Raw genomic sequence first — 17,347 nt, 5'->3', positions numbered from 1 at the left:
GCAATCAAATTCTGTTTTTCTGTACAAGCGTTTTCTCATCTTTACATTCTCCTCTTGCTCTTTTGTCTCCTCTTCATAGATCTGTCCCTCTCTTCTCAACTGTCCCTCTCTGACTGATTGGAGCCATGGCCTACCGGCCGCGTAGGACGACCCGCCCGCCCGCCCGCCTTGCTGATGCTGGGGAGGCGGATTGGGAGGCTGCGGGGCCTAGCGGCGCGGTCCCTGGTGGTTCCAGTGGGGACCGGAGGGGATCGCGGCGGGGCTCCTGTGCCGCCCGCGCGTCATAGCGCGATGGTCGCGGCGCCGGCCGATGACGCGGCCCGGCGCCGGACCTCGCGTAGTAGAGGCACAGGCCGCGGCACGCGCGGCGGGGGTCGCGGCGGCCAGGGGGGGTCGGGCAGGGGTAGCGCCCGTGCAGCAAATACTCGCGCGAGAGGGCTAGGCCCCCGCACGCCTGGCAACACCACAAGGCCTGGATCGCGGCCTTCTGCCCGATCCAGCGCCAGAGGCGCTCAGATACAGGCCCCACTAGTCACCCCCCCGCAGGCTCAAGGCGCAGGTAGGCGCCGGGGGAATACTCGCCCCTCATCCATCCCCATCCTGGCCTCTAGAGTGCCACAGAGGGGTCTCCCTTCGGGGGTAACCCCCCCACACCCAGCAGGTCGGGTAGGGGCCGTGGGAGGGCCAGAGGTGCGAGTCAGGGGCCACCTAGGGCACAGATAGTGCCACCAGCCCCCATGGAGACACCTGGGGTAACAAGGCCTCTGGGTATGAGATCCTCGCTGCACATGGCGAGGAGGCAGCTCCTTAGAAGGGCCAGATTGATTCCCCTGCGCAGTGCTCAGGCCTCTGCGCCTGCTGCCCCGGTTCCCAGCGCGACCCCCACATTGCCTGAGGCAGATGGGGGGGTACAGCAGTTCCTGTCACTACTCTCCAACTTCATGAGACAGTCCCCTGCTTCCGGGGTTGTTGCCCCGGACCACAGTCAGGCCCCTGCGGCTTCCTCAGTGATCCCTGCCCCGGCCCTGGCAGTTAGGGCCTCCCCTTCGGCAACGGCAAGACCTACGGCCCCCCTCAGCGCGAGGGATATCGTTGCTTCTGGAACACCCCCAGTGGGTGTGGTTCAGGATCCCTCACAGATGAGCCTCGTACCAGTGGAGGGTACTTCAGGTGGGTCAGCGTCCAGGCGCAAACGGCGCAAGCGTAGGGCTGCGCATACCTCCTCTTCCTCCGGCGGATCCGGCTCGGGGTCGTCGGAGGAGGATGGGGGCCACAAATCCCGCAGGCGGCACAGGCACAGGCGCCGTAGGCACTCTAGTTCCAGTGGCAGCTCGGGGTCCCCGTTGTTCCCTAGGGGGAAGGTTGTTCAGTGCGAGAACACAGCAGTGCTCAGGGGGCTTAGGCGTAGCATCCAGGAACGCATTAAGGACGGTAAATACGTCAGCTTTTTCACCAGGACGGCGCAGGCTGAAAAAGAGTTTAGGGCGGCTAAGAAGCGAGGGGGTATAGGGGAGGAGGCTTACTGCACCTATCACCGGTGGCAGGCGGGCATGTTTATGTTCGCGGCTTGTTACTTGGAAACAAGACCGCAGGAACACATGAACATGGTGCGTTACATGCACATGATTCATCAGATGTTCCTGTCAGAAGCCGACTCCTCATGGCGCTCATATGATGAGAGCTTCCGTCGCAAGCAGTCAGGGCTGGACATTATGGCATTGGGATGCAAAGATGTAGAAATTTGGATGGGGCCAAAGCCGGCGGCCGCTCCTGCGGTTGCTCCTGCGGCTACAACAGCCCCCAGCCCCGCCCCTCGCAAGCAACAACAACCCTTTCGCGGTAGGGCGGGGGGAGCCTCCGCCGGGCGTTGCTTTGCATTTAACGGAGCGGGTTGCGCCCTGGGAGCATCCTGTAAGTTCAAGCACGCATGCTCTAAATGCTGGGGTAATCACCCATTTAGAGATTGCAGGAAGGGAAAGCAAGGAGGCACCTCCCAGGCTTCAACAGCCGGGGGCGCACCTCAGTAAGGCCCCTTCTCCTGTACGGGTTGACCGCCTGGCCGGCTGGCTGGGACGGTACCCGTGTAGGGAGGAGGCAAAATTTTTGGAGCAAGGATTCCTCCTGGGCTTCCGCCTGCCAATACAGGGGGAGGTAGTAGCACATGCCCCCCGTAATTTAAAATACGCAGTGCAGATGCCCGGGATAGTGTTGGAGAAAGTGGACAAAGAGGTGAGCTTGGGAAGGATGGTGGGACCTTTCCCATTCCCCCCTATAGAGAACTTGGTTCTCTCCCCGGTGGGGGTGGTCCCCAAGAAGACTAGCGGCAAGTTTAGGCTTATCCAACACTTGTCCCACCCCCCGGGCAGTTCTGTTAATGACGCCATCCCTGAACACTTGTGTCGCGTGCGATACCAGTCGTTTGAACAGGCCCTCGACATAGTGCGCAGCCACGGTCACGGGGCTTTGCTGGCCAAGGTGGATATTGAGTCCGCCTTCCGCCTTCTCCCCCTCCATCCGGAATCGTTCCGGTTCATGGGCTTTCGCCTTCCCACGGGTTTTTACGTGGACAGGTGCTTGCCGATGGGCTGCTCGATTCTTGCGCCTATTTCGAGAGATTTAGCAGTTTCTTGCATTGGTGCGTAGAGGCGGGTTCAGGCGAGACCGGGGTGGCCCACTACTTGGATGACTTCTTGTGTGTGGGCCCCGCCGATTCCCAGCGTAGCAAGCTTCTGCTGACATACCTGCAGGATCTTTTCAGGGAGTTCGGGGTCCCCATTGCGGAGGACAAGACGGAGGGCCCTGTGCAGTGCCTGTCCTTCTTGGGGATAGAAATAGACACGGTTGCGGCCTGTTGCCGCCTCCCCCAGGACAAGCTGTCTCGGCTACGCGGAGCCATCAGCCTGGCATTGGCCACGGGCAAGCTACAGTTGCGACAACTTCAGTCACTACTGGGACTTCTGCATTTTGCTTGCAGGGTCATACCCATGGGTAGAGTTTTTTGTAGAAAGTTGGAGAGATCCATGGCGGGCGTTAGGCACCCCCTCCATTATGTACGTCTCTCTGCAGAGATAAAGAGGGATTTGCGTACTTGGCTCTCCTTCCTGGAGCAGTTCAACGGGGTCCTGATTTGGCCTGCGAGCCCGTGCACCAATGCGCAGTTACAATTGTATACTGACGCAGCGGGCGGGGTGGGTTTCGGAGCCTTCCTGCACGGCTCATGGTGCGCTGCGCCATGGCCTGTGGAATGGGTAGCGGAAGGTCTTACAAAAAACTTACTGCTCTTGGAGCTGTTCCCCATTATAGTGGCGCTGGAGCTATGGGCAGACAGGCTTCGCGACTCCAGCATCATAATTTGGTGCGATAATTTGGGAGTAGTGCACTCTATTAATAGGCAGGGTTCAGCGTCCATGCCTGTAGTTCGCCTGCTTGCGCGATTGGTGCTGCGATGCCTGCTGTTCAACATACAGTTTGTGGCTCAACATGTTCCCGGAGTAGAGAACTCCGTGGCAGACGCGCTGTCCAGGGCCGACTGGGAGCAGTTTCGGGCCCTGGCGCCTGATGCATCTATTGTTGGTGAACGCTGTCCCTCTTATATTTGGCAGATGATCAGGCCGGAATGGAGGGGCTAGCCATGCGGGCTATAGCACCACGGACGCTCCACTGCTATCAGGCAGGATGGCAGGAGTGGGAGCAGTTCAGACTGTCTGCTCCTCAAGCAGGTAAGACACCTGAAGCGGCCATGGTGGCTTTTGTATGGAGTGCGTTCTCCAATGGTCGCTCTGTCGCCTCCGTGCGCAGGGTTTTGGCAGGGGTGTCGTTTTTCTCCGCATTGCAGGGTAGGGCGGACCCGTCCCGGTCTTTTCTGGTGTCTAGGGCGCTGCGTGGTTGGCGGCGGGCTACACCTGCCTCCCCAGACTGTAGGCGTCCCATTGATATGTCGTTACTTCCAGCACTGCTGGACGCTCTGGGGGACATATGCTGGCCTTACTATGAGGTACTCTTGTTCCGCACGGCATACGTGATGGCATACCACGGGGCCTTCAGGATTGGGGAGCTGGTGGCCCCGTCAAAACGAGCGCCCTCGCCTTTGGCTGTGGACGACCTGGTGGTCCAAGCTGACTCGGTGCTATGTCACCTGCGACGATCTAAGACGGACCAGGCTGGGAGGGGGCGGTGGCTGTCCTTGCTCCCGTGCACGGTGGAAAAGGCGTGCCCTGTGACGTTGGTCTCGGCCTTCGCCCAGGTGCGCCCGGACCTTCCAGGCGCATGGTTGATGCACGAGGATGGGTCACCGCTCACCAAATAACAATTTTGTCACGTCTTGGGACGGGCGCTGGAGGCCACGGGTCTCGATCCTAAGGAATTTGGGTCTCATTCCTTTAGGATTGGGGCTGCTACCTCGGCGGCTGCGGAGGGCCGCTCCGACGCAGAGATTCAATCTCTGGGCCGATGGCGCTCGGCAGCATTCCGGAGGTACATTCGGCCAGCTTTATCTGTCACTTTCCACCATGGTCAACTGGACGCATAAGCGCTCGCCAACTTCCAGTGGGGGCCTTGAGGTGTTTTTTCACATCCGTCTGGGGGCACAATTCGGCTATAATTACAATCTGGCATGGCGTACTTGTTAGTTTACTCCAGACGGTGTGTTTTGTGCCTCAAGAGCTGGTCGGCCACGGTTTTTCTCATTCCTCTCTCTAACAAGTGTGGTGAATGCATGGTATGCAAGCTTGTCGACAGCCTTCTAACCTCTTTATAATATTTCAGGTCGACAGGACGTTAAGTCCATTTGGATGATTGGACATTCCTTTGTCTATTGGGCTTCCAGGGCAAACATAGCATCTGATGTACGCGTGTTTGGTCGAGCTGGGGAGGTTAGGTGGCTGGGTGAGAGAGGTATGCTGTGGAAAGGGCTGCAGGCCGGGCTGATTCGAGCCCTGAGAGATTTTGGGGTTCCGAGGGTCATTATTTTCCACCTGGGTGGCAATGATTTAGGGCGGGTGACCGCTCTCGAGCTACGCTCAGTGATTGTGCGGGACCTCTATTTTATTTCTTTGTATTTGCCTGCATGTAAGTTGGTGTGGTCCTCTATTATATCGAGGATAGTGTGGAGGAATCCGATGTCCTGCCCCCGCCTGGAGCGTTCACGGAAGACGGTGAACGCTGCAGTTGAGAAGTATCTGCTGACCAATGGCGGGGGTGTTATTCGCCATGACGCCATCAGCTTTCAGCGGAGTGCGCTGTATAGGAGCGATGGCGTTCATCTGAGCCCGGAGGGCGTGGCTCTGTTTTTGGGCGATGTCTTTAGTTGGTTAGATACACAGTGCTGAGCGTTTTTCCTACTTGGTGGCGGTGCTGCGGCTTAGGGCCTAGCTTTGGCGGTAAAGAACGGTCATCCTTGTAAGATCTTGATGTGTGTGTGTAGATAGTGGGGTGTCGCTCTCCCCTGACATCGATGGTCATCGGCCATGCTTCCGCCCGGGGGGTGGTCACCACTAGCACGAGTGGATGACCGGGGAGAGCGATCACCAGCGATGGTGTGTATGGTAACATCTTTAACCCCACTTTCCTATAATGACCGTTCTTTGGTGCCGCCACCATTATATATATAGTTAGTTTAATTGTCAAAATAAATTGACATTCATTTTGAAACGCCAGCACTTGTGTCTGTGTCTTTTTTATTAGATAAGTTAGTGTTAAGGTTTAGGTTAAGTTTATGGTGAGATGGAAAGGTGTGGACCTGGGGATACCTGATGGGGAGTTTAAGAACCACGAATGCTGATTAAGCACTGAGTGAGCATAAACCCCTGATGGTTCCCCAGGTTACGCTGGAAGGTCAGCTGATATGTTAATAGGATGGGCACAAGGCCTATCAGAGCTGTGGGAGGAGTATAGACAGGGAAGAAAAGGAACATACTCACAGGAAGTTCTTCCTCTGTCTGAAAAAGCCCCGCCCACCCTTCCCTATTTCTTTTCTCTTCGGCGGCGGTAAAGAACGGTCATCCTTGTAAGATCTTGATGTGTGTGTGTAGATAGTGGGGTGTCGCTCTCCCCTGACATCGATGGTCATCGGCCATGCTTCCGCCTGGGGGGTGGTCACCACTAGCACGAGTGGATGACCGGGGAGAGCGATCACCAGCGATGGTGTGTATGGTAACATCTTTAACCCCACTTTCCTATAATGACCGTTCTTTGGTGCCGCCACCATTATATATATAGTTAGTTTAATTGTCAAAATAAATTGACATTCATTTTGAAACGCCAGCACTTGTGTCTGTGTCTTTTTTATTAGATAAGTTAGTGTTAAGGTTTAGGTTAAGTTTATGGTGAGATGGAAAGGTGTGGACCTGGGGATACCTGATGGGGAGTTTAATATATTTTTTTTTTAATTCCCTATTGAGTTGTTTTTCAGCTGTTCTGAATGTTTCCAAAAGTTGATATTTTATCTTTTCTGTTTAGCATATCCCTTTTTTCCCCGAATTTGTTTATGAAAGATACTTCAGCCAGAGAGGGTTTGATTTCCTGTCTAGATTCATGATTATACAGAAATGTGAGATTTAATACACAAAGATATGTATTACAGAAGCAGGAAATGTAATTTTACGATACAAACTTTAATCTTGATACCATGAAACAACAATGTTGCACAATGCAACTGCTTTGTGAATTACAAAGCAAACTTGTGAAAGTAGATACTATTACATGATTAAATAGTCAGTGATAAAATTTAAAATATAATATATGTTTCAAGGCCTTGGCCTAATGCAGGCATAACAGGGTTCGTTTTCTCAGGGGAGGTTAGCGCATCACATCAGACTGCAGGATGGCAAAACATTTTTAGCAGAATGGAAATGACTCTACATGAACACTATACAATTCTGGCATTGACATTCTTTAAAACCTGACACTGATAACATACAGTATGGTATAATGTATTATTACTGGAAATGTTATTGATGTTAGACGATGCTGAGGAGCTTTGTGATCATACAAAACCACTGTGTAGCAGTACCTTGCTTATAAAGCATATAAAAAGAAAGCATGTATGTGAGATGTAAAATACAATTTCCAATGTTAAGTAATAAACACAGGATAATCAATATAGTTAAAATGTACTTCATGCAGTATGAGAATCCAGTGAGCAGCATTACATCAAGACTACAGTACATTGCCAAGGCAGCACTACAGTATGGTCATAAGTGATTTTATATCACTGTGGTAAGTGGTCATTATCAGATGTTAATAAAAAGACATGGGATACATAGCAATGCCCACTGTTTGGGAGGGCAGTGTCAGTTTACTGACACCAGCATCCCGAAGGAAGGAATCCCTACAAGGGTCAAGTAATTATACTCTAGAGCAGTGGTTCTCAAACTTGGTCCTCAGGATGCCACACAGTTCATGTTTTCCAGGTCACCGGACAGGTGCACTCATCACTCACTGACACATTTTAAAAGATCCACAGGTGGAGCTAATTATTTCACTGGATTCTGTGAGAAGACATGGAAACTATGCCCTGAGGACCGACTTTGAGAACCTGTGCTCTAGAGGGACCTTTAGAGGGAACTCTAAAACCATACATTCTTTAAGATCAGTCTCTGACCCTGATACAGATGAATTTAAGGCATTGTATTGTACAAAGTTTAATTATATAATTCCTCCAGTACTAACATATCTTTTAAACTAATACAGGTGATATTCTGCTCACATGCCCCAAGGAACATCCAGAACACAAAACAGTGAAACATACTAGAAGATAAACACTGATAAGACCCAAATTCTAGACCTAAATATTTTCCCTTTCATTTAGACTCCAATACAGTTTAACGTGAATGGCAGTCCTCCAAGCTCAATTATTTAGGCATTCACATCACTAATTATTATAATTAACTTTATTCAGCAAATTTTCATTGCACTTTTTTATATTAAGAATGCTTCAAATAAGACCTTAACAGATTAAATAAACTATTCATCCATTGGATGGAAAATATATCTACATTAAAATAAATACCCTACTAACCAGTGGTAGCCAACTCCAGTCCTCGAGAGCTACCAACAGTTCACATTTTCTAGATCACCTAGCTGCTGCACAGGTGCACTCATTACTCACTAACACGGGTATGTCCAAACTATGGCCCTCCAGTTGTTGTGAAACTACAAGTCCCATCATGCCTTGCCACAGTTTTGCTATTAGGGAATGCTAAAACTATGTCAAGGCATGCTGGGATATGTAGTTTCACAACAGCTGGAGGGCCACAGTTTGGACATGCCGGCACTAACACATTTTAAATGATCCACAGGTGGAGCAAATTACTTCACTTGTGATTCCGTGAGGAGACCTGGAAAACGTTAACTGTTGGTAGCTCTCGAGGACTGGCGTTGGCTACCCCTGCCCTAAACTGTTTATGTATTGTACTTGCTTGCCTGTGAAAGTTTCTGACTGCCTTTTGTGGGTGGTCAGAAAACCACAAAAAAAGAAAAGCACCCTCTACTGACCTATCAGAAATGGAGCTCTCATTGTTCCAGATTTAGAAAAGGAAATAACACGACTTCACCTCTCATCTCGGGCAGTGAGGACAAATACATTCTTCACTCTCCAGTGACTTCCTAAACATTTGTATCCACGGCTGCTAAAATGCTATACAATAATCGTAGCAACTAAGATATATTCCAATGTGTTCATATTCCCATTTAATCTCCTCAGGACCAACTCACAATTTCCCTTGGTACGACATCTTGCGTTTCATCAAATTGTCACCCTATCTAATATCTAAATAAATAAAAAATCCCTATATTTGAAAGTTAAGTCTTTTCTCCCAATAGCAAATAGAGGTAAGAATTCTCCATATTTAAGGATACCCGGGGCAGCAATAGTCTATGCCATTTACTGCCAGTAAAAGCAATTGCTTGCCGTCCTAGTATTGTTAGACGACTGACAGCAAGTGGTGAGTCCTCTTACTGCATCCAACCAGCGCTGCTGGACAGCTGAACATCGCCCCAATGACTGGTTTGGCAGAAGATCACATTACTGGGATGAGCAGCGATAGAAAATCATTACTATCACTGTATATTGATAAAATAAACCCTTATGCCTTTTCCATTCTTCCATTACAGGTATTGAAAACACTATATAGAATCATCAAGTACTCCAACAGGAACAGAAGGTAGAGGGAAATATTGATAAACTAATATTGATGACTCTGATGAACGGTAAAATTGATGATACATGGTCCACTCACAGATCTATACCTTATCCCTTTTGGTTTTTAATTCTACTTCTAACCTCTGTTGGAGAAATTGTCACAAATGAACTCATTTTAGACTGGTGGGGTGGACCTAAACTCTTACCATCCTGGAAAGATAACAGGGTCATGTAGCACTCTATCACCAGTATATGGATTCCCTTGTAACACCCCTGAGCCCAATGCACCTCTGCTACCCATACCGGGACCTACAAACTTGTAGAGCAATGAATCAGGCACATTCCTAATGCTGCATTATACCAAACAGCAGCCTTTGGAAAGTACTTAGCACATCTGCTTCTGCATCAATTATTTATCAATTATTAATTGGACCTGGAACCGATGCCACATGAATAATAGTATTCTTTGATTTGCTGTAATATCCTTGGATAAAATCTGTTTCCCCATGGGTAGAACATTTCCATGCTTCACCTAGTTGAGAAGGGGGTGAGTGCTCGCGCTGATTACCTCTTGTGGCGAGGGGGCTGCTGGGCTGGAGTGGTCCAGACTCCCAGAAATACAATATGATCGCAGGTGGGTAGCCTAGCGCTCACCTCTTATGTTACCCAGTGGTGTAAGCGGCAGATATATGCAAAGAAAGGAAAAGAAACGTAATGTTCCTTTAAGAGGTTTATTGGTATACAAGGTGTAATAAAATATGCAATAAGTCACCGTGTAACCACCCAGGAGCTGCTTTTGGTGGTGATAATAGCAGGCTGGATGGCAAGGGAGGGCTGAGATATTGCTGTGGGAGTGGTACAGGGTATAGCACCTGTGATTATATCCCACAGGGAATTGGGTGGGTGGCGGGTGGGAGGCAGTGTCCGAGCCGTGCAGTATAGCAGAGTAGTTGGGGTTAGTCTGCTCAGGCTGTCACTATCCGCGGGGAGATGCAGGGGATATGGAGCATTAGTCACTGAAAACAGTGTCCGGTGAAAGCAGTCAGTACGTGAGGTCAAGGTGAGAGGGTGAGTGTCGCCGGGTGTTGGCGTCCCAAACCACCCGGTGATACACTACACTCTTACCCGATACCTGGTCTCTTGCGGTCCCTCGACGGAGATCTGTCTGCAGACTTGTGCGGGCGGGCGGCAGTGGTGACACACCGCTCTACGGCGTCTTCCGTCACTTCCGGGTTCAGCTGTTAAGCTTGCGCCCGGAGTGTCAGAGTCAGCCGGAGCTGTGTGGTCTCGACTCCTGCTATGGAGGAGACTTGAAGATGGTGATGTGTCCAAGTGTCTGTGTCTATGTCCAACGCGTTTCGGCCGCTGACGGCCTTTTTCAAGGATACAATAGTGCATACATGGAGTGGGTTAAATAGGGCAGTGGGTCACACCTCCAAAGTTTTGATAGGTGGATTCAGTATTCACTCAGGTGCGTAGTGACGTCATCGTGAGTGGGTGTGTCTGTCAATCACTGCTAGAGTGAAAGACTGTCTTTGCTAAGTATTTCATGAGGACCAGGGTATATGCTGAACGGGTCTGATACAGGGAATCAGCAGTAATTAACCTAGGTGTCCATTGTGAAAATCGATATTCAGGCCATTTGGTTGTAGGGTTTTTAGAGTAAAAATCCAGTATAACTCTCTTCTGTTCAATGATTCCACATGATCTCCCCCCCTCCAGTTGATATTGGGTGATTCTATGGCCTGGAATGTAAGACCTTTCGGATTTGAACCATGGGATTCAAGAAAGTGTAATGAAACGCTGTGTTTTCTGTAACCAATTTTAATGTTTCGGATATGTTCATAAAGTCTGTTTTTAAGGGGTCTGATTGTCCTCCCCACATATTCCAAACCACAGGGGCATCTCAGAAGGTAGACAACCCCTTTGGTTTCACATGACAGATGTTGTGAGAGTTTGAATGTCTCTTTAGTGGTGCTAGAAGTCCAGCTGTCAGTGCCTTTGGTCGTTAGTCTGGTAAGGTTTTTACAGCCAGCACATTTGCCGCAAAAATAGAATCCCTTACTGTCTGTCAATCTTGTTTGTATGAGTTCTTTTGGTTTGATGTGGTTTTTAACCAGTTTTTGCCTCAAATCCGGGGCTTTCCTAAAGACTAGTCTAGGTTTGTCTGTCAGGTATGTCTGTAACTGATGGTCCTGTCCCAGAATATGCCAATGTTTTTGTAAAATACTTCTGAGTTGTCTAGAGGACTGATTGTATTGTGTAATGATATGTGATATGTTGTATGTTCCTATCATTACAGTTAAGATAGTTCATGGAAAGGCACCAAAGACTCACTGACATCCTTCATGAACTATCTTAACTGTAATGATAGGAACATACAATTCACCACACAAATAAGTAAACAATCAGTACAATTCCTCGACCTCGAAATCTTTATTGAAACCGGCACAATACATACTAAAACCTACCGTAAAAATGTAGATGTCAACAGTTTTATACTGTACACTAGTGGACACCATAGGCCCTGGTTAGATGGGATACCCAAAGGGCAGTTCCGCCGCATTAAGCGGAACTGCTCTAGAACACAAGACTTTGAGACACAAGCACATCAACTGAGGGATCAGTTCCTAGAGAAAAGATATACCAATGACATAGTTGACTTAGCATATAAGGAGGTAGAAAACATAGACAGAAGTGAGACACTGACAACCAAACCACCAGGAGTACAGACAGAACAACAAGAAATCACATTTATTACACAATACAATCAGTCCTCTAGACAACTCAGAAGTATTTTACAAAAACATTGGCATATTCTGGGACAGGACCATCAGTTACAGACATACCTGACAGACAAACCTAGACTAGTCTTTAGGAAAGCCCCGGATTTGAGGCAAAAACTGGTTAAAAACCACATCAAACCAAAAGAACTCATACAAACAAGATTGACAGACAGTAAGGGATTCTATTTTTGCGGCAAATGTGCTGGCTGTAAAAACCTTACCAGACTAACGACCAAAGGCACTGACAGCTGGACTTCTAGCACCACTAAAGAGACATTCAAACTCTCACAACATCTGTCATGTGAAACCAAAGGGGTTGTCTACCTTCTGAGATGCCCCTGTGGTTTGGAATATGTGGGGAGGACAATCAGACCCCTTAAAAACAGACTTTATGAACATATCCGAAACATTAAAATTGGTTACAGAAAACACAGCGTTTCATTACACTTTCTTGAATCCCATGGTTCAAATCCGAAAGATCTTACATTCCAGGCCATAGAATCACCCAATATCAACTGGAGGGGGGGAGATCATGTGGAATCATTGAACAGAAGAGGGTTATACTGGATTTTTACTCTAAAAACCCTACAACCAAATGGCCTGAATATCGATTTTCACAATGGACACCTAGGTTATTTACTGCTGATTCCCTGTATCAGACCCGTTCAGCATATACCCTGGTCCTCATGAAATACTTAGCAAAGACAGTCTTTCACTCTAGCAGTGATTGACAGACACACCCACTCACGATGACGTCACTACGCACCTGAGTGAATACTGAATCCACCTATCAAAACTTTGGAGGTGTGACCCACTGCCCTATTTAACCCACTCCATGTATGCACTATTGTATCCTTGAAAAAGGCCGTCAGCGGCCAAAACGCGTTGGACATAGACACAGACACTTGGACACATCACCATCTTCAAGTCTCCTCCATAGCAGGAGTCGAGACCACACAGCTCCGGCTGACTCTGACACTCCGGGCGCAAGCTTAACAGCTGAACCCGGAAGTGACGGAAGACGCCGTAGAGCGGTGTGTCACCACTGCCGCCCGCCCGCACAAGTCTGCAGACAGATCTCCGTCGAGGGACCGCAAGAGACCAGGTGTCGGGTAAGAGTGTAGTGTATCACGGGTGGTTTGGGACGCCAACACCCGGCGACACTCACCCTCTCACCTTGACCTCACGTACTGACTGCTTTCACCGGACACTGTTTTCAGTGACTAATGCTCCATATCCCCTGCATCTAGTGACAGCCTGAGCAGACTAACCCCAACTACTCTGCTATACTGCACGGCTCGAACACTGCCTCCCACCCGCCACCCACCCAATTCCCTGTGGGATATAATCACAGGTGCTATACCCTGTACCACAGCAATATCTCAGCCCTCCCTTGCCATCCAGCCTGCTATTATCACCACCAAAAGCAGCTCCTGGGTGGTTACACGGTGACTTATTGCATATTTTATTACACCTTGTATACCAATAAACCTCTTAAAGGAACATTACGTTTCTTTTCCTTTCTTTGCATATATCTGCCGCTTACACCACTGGGTAACATAAGAGGTGAGCGCTAGGCTACCCACCTGCGATCATATGCTTCACCTAGATTGTCTTTTTCTATGCACATTTTTGCTTCATTTTTATCCATTTATCCCTCAATTTATGGGGCATGAGACACGCGGATCCCTCCTAGCTCCTCTACCCTTATTTCTTTGTCTACCCAACTAAAAATAAATGTAAAGTTATTTTGTAATACTTAAATATAGGTATATAAATAACATTTAATCATTGATATACATTATATTAATATGTATTTATGTTATGCCATAATAGAAAGTTTTCCTAAAAGTTTTTTAAGGCTTTTTATATAGAATTTCAAAAAGAAGTTATCAAGAATATTTTTACAAATTTTAGACAACCATATTTATTAACCTACAAGTGCCCCTACAAATGTAAATGCCCACTTTTAGATGTTATCCAAGTAATACCACCTCTCCCTCTTTTTGCATTAATGTCGGACTCTCTCTCTAATGAGATTCCCACAGAGTAGATGACTGTATGTACCAGTAGTTCCCATTGGTCTGCGTGGTCACATTTCCCAGAGGACCAAGATGGAAAGAATCACCTAAAGGGATCTGTTGCATGTGTTGGTAGCAACATTCAGAATTGGGACGGCATAACATAATATAATCTTGTGGTGCAGGCGGAACTCAAAGGGACTGCAGAAGGCAGTGTCTGATGATGTGACACCGCTGTGGAGCGAGCCGGGCAGCACTGGCATCCTGCAAGGGTGTCTTTCTTCTATTTAGGTGTCATTTTGCTTGTGATTGTCTTTGATAATGGTATTACATTACTGAATCGTTAGAACTACTTGCTGGTGTGGTCTTCAATTTCTGATGCTTGAAGTCCACTGAGTGCCACCTTGTGTACCCTGGTACCACCCACTATCGATTGATTTATCTAGCTATACCTACATTTACAGATGAAGCCAGTTTCATCTATCTGGCCTGTGTACCACATCTTTCTGTCTCAGCTCGCCAGTTGCCGAGACGGGGATGTGTGATTGTCTGACATGATCATGAAACGGAAAGATATGGTGCTCTAGCCAGATAGCTGAAACTGGCTTGATCTGTATATATGCCACAACCTATTTCAAAATGGGGTGTGGCCTTTCAAGAGCTAGGCCACGCTCATTTTTGCATGGTATTGGCTCTTTGTCTTACCAGAACATATTTTTTGGCTCTTTTCCTCTGATTGGTTGGCCGCCCCTGTCCTACTGTATTGTTCTATGTATTGTATTGCAGCTGAGAACAATAGGTCTTGGTGAGCCATGGCTATCCAGAGAAAGGGTAGTGGAAGAAGGCTCCATCTGTATGACCACATTCCTGTTAGCAGCCTGTGCCAGTAAGCAGTGGTACTCAGACATGAAAGAAAACAATCTGGCCATGAAGATGTGTCCTAATACATTTATTCCTTCGGCACCATACTGCGCGAGGCACCCGGCATGATTCCAATGCTGCATAGTTCTAGCGCACTAGGTGCTTAGGGTTCATTTTTCTGCCACAATGGAATTGGTACACAGTTGCTATAGAGTCAATAGTGCAATAAACCGTATGTGATAAACTACCGTATGGTGCAGATGTGCCAAGCACTGGAGAGTGACAGAGTGGAAAGAGAGACACTACCAACCAATCAGCACCTACTGAGCGGATTGGCTGGTAATTTATCTCTGGCTACTTTATCACTTTTCAAGGCTAAGTACTGTACATATCCCTATCAGTTACAGTTGTATCTGGTATGCAGACCATTTACTTAGGGCCTGATTCAGACTTAATTGCTGGGCTCTGAATCTTCGGAGCACAGCAATCAGGTAAACGCAAGACTTAGTCATTGCTGTGATGACCACTGGAAGATGGAGGCTGCTGATGACATCAGCGGCCCTCCCTCCCCAGTGCCGGGTCAGTCTGCGCTTTTTGGCTGCACTCTCAGAAAACGCCAGGGGGCCTCCTACAAACACCTCCTGGCTGTCAATTAACTTGCGAACAGCCAGCAATGGGTAGGTATTGCTGGATTCGTTTGCAAGGGGACCCGGCGCATGCGCACAGCCTACAGTGCACATGCACGATCATTGGACAATCGGTAGGGTTACGACTGCTCAGCCCTGTGAACAGATCTGAATCAGGCCCTTAGTGCCATGTAATAAACATACAATTTTGTCATATTTAAAGTTCTTGTAATAGTACCAATCCTACTTTTTCAACGACCCAATGAACACATTGCTAAAATATTGGCATTGGCAGCTTCGGAGTTAATCTCTGCAACTTCCGCATTTTAGGAATGAGGGGAAAACAAAACAAAATTGCGGGTCGTTTCATACGGCAAATTGGCTTTAGTAAATGGTGAATGCAATGCAAGTCTGCACTGGTGATAAATTATACAGAACTTCTAGGCCACATAAATAAACTAGTAGTAATAAGCAAAGCGGTTTGCCCTGAAGAAACCTCAGAAACAATTTTAAGTAACCCATAATCATTTGTTTCACTCAGATGCAGCAAACAAGCAACGTTCACAATGTATAGTCAAGCGTATGGGCTTTCACTCATGCTAATAGGAGCATTGCCCCCTTATGTTGTCCTTGACTTTCACCCACCTGAAGCCAGGCAAACATGCTGCTTTTCAATCCCAAGTAGCTACATTTCAAAGTGGTCCTGCAGAGGGTGTTTTCATTAAAAAGTCCGCCTGCTGTTTAATTGTGACACCGTGCCACAATAGTAGAATTAGCCTGGCCAAGCTTTTACGTAGGTAAATATTGAGAAGTTAGTGTAAAACCATCCAGAGTAGAAAAGAGTTTTGCTGGTAACAGCAAGTAATTACATTGCAGGAGTGAATGTGCCACCCACATGCCAGAGCTACAGCTTTGTTCTCCATCTTCAAAGACTGAGCCACTTGCATCTGGATCAAATGCTTTAAACAATACTCAGACACTCATCAAAGTGCTTTCCTTTCTACTGTTATTTAATTTAATTAGCCCTAATGCAGACATGGATTTACACAGTGCACACTGCTTAGAAAGTAATCCCCAGAAACATATTCAAGAATGTAATCAATTTTATTTTTTTTTTAAATAATTTTTTCCCTCTTCCCCCGTACCTGACAGGAGCTCCTCTGCTCTGAGCTGGCTTCAGCAGAACTGTCAAGGTGCTGTCAGTCTGATTCAGAGGTGTTTCTAGCTCATAAGCTGGCATAGAGGGTGCTGGAAATACACACAAAAATGAACTAAGAAAATAACTCTTTTGTTGCATTATAAACATAATTATACAGCGCAAGTAACAGGGGACACCCAGACGTGGTGAGAATGTTTGTTTTTTTTGAAACAACAAGCAAAATATCTGTGAAAGGGGAAAAAGCTATGAAATACAGTCTTTAATCTGCTGCAACAACACATTGCATCAAAAGGCATATATATATGTATATATATATATACTGTATATATATATATATATATATATATATATATATATCTTCCTGGATAGTTGGAGCCCTGCATAAGGATCACAGATCTTTTTTTGGGTATGATCATATATGCAAAACATTCTACTAGCAACACCACTTTTGGGACCATGGAAAACATTTGGGGATGTGGAATAGCGCCCTGACAGTCGATGGTCAGTATACAGACATCGGAATCCCGACTGCTGGTACTCTGACTAGAGGTGAGTGCATTGAAGAACCTTGCCAAGCTGCGGACTCGGTGGCTCACTGCACTTGCCACAGGTTCTATTCTCCCTCTATTGAGGTCGTGGAACCCTACGAGGGAGAATAGCCCCTGTAAGTCAGGATCCCGAATGTCGGCATGTAATAGTCGAGATTCCAATGTCAGTATACTGGCCATCTGAGGAAGCCGCTGAATATTCTAAAG

The 17,347-nt window shown here is 47.6% G+C and overlaps 1 protein-coding gene across 10 annotated transcripts in view; it reads right to left on the bottom strand.

The window, feature by feature from the left end:
• Window positions 1-17,347, bottom strand: part of PTPRM (protein tyrosine phosphatase receptor type M) — a 647,098-nt gene that overhangs the window by 297,901 nt on the left and 331,850 nt on the right. For all 10 annotated transcript variants that reach the window (XM_083187611.1, XM_083187612.1, XM_083187613.1 and 7 more), the window contains exon 11: window positions 16,579-16,681. In XM_083187611.1, the coding sequence (XP_083043737.1) occupies window positions 16,579-16,681 (103 nt within the window). The remainder of the gene's footprint in view (window positions 1-16,578; window positions 16,682-17,347) is intronic.

The sequence above is a fragment of the Crinia signifera genome, chromosome 5 (genome assembly GCF_055691185.1).
Source record: "Crinia signifera chromosome 5, ASM5569118v1, whole genome shotgun sequence".
Taxonomy (NCBI): domain Eukaryota; kingdom Metazoa; phylum Chordata; class Amphibia; order Anura; family Myobatrachidae; genus Crinia; species Crinia signifera.
This window is presented reverse-complemented; position numbering and strand designations above follow the sequence as displayed.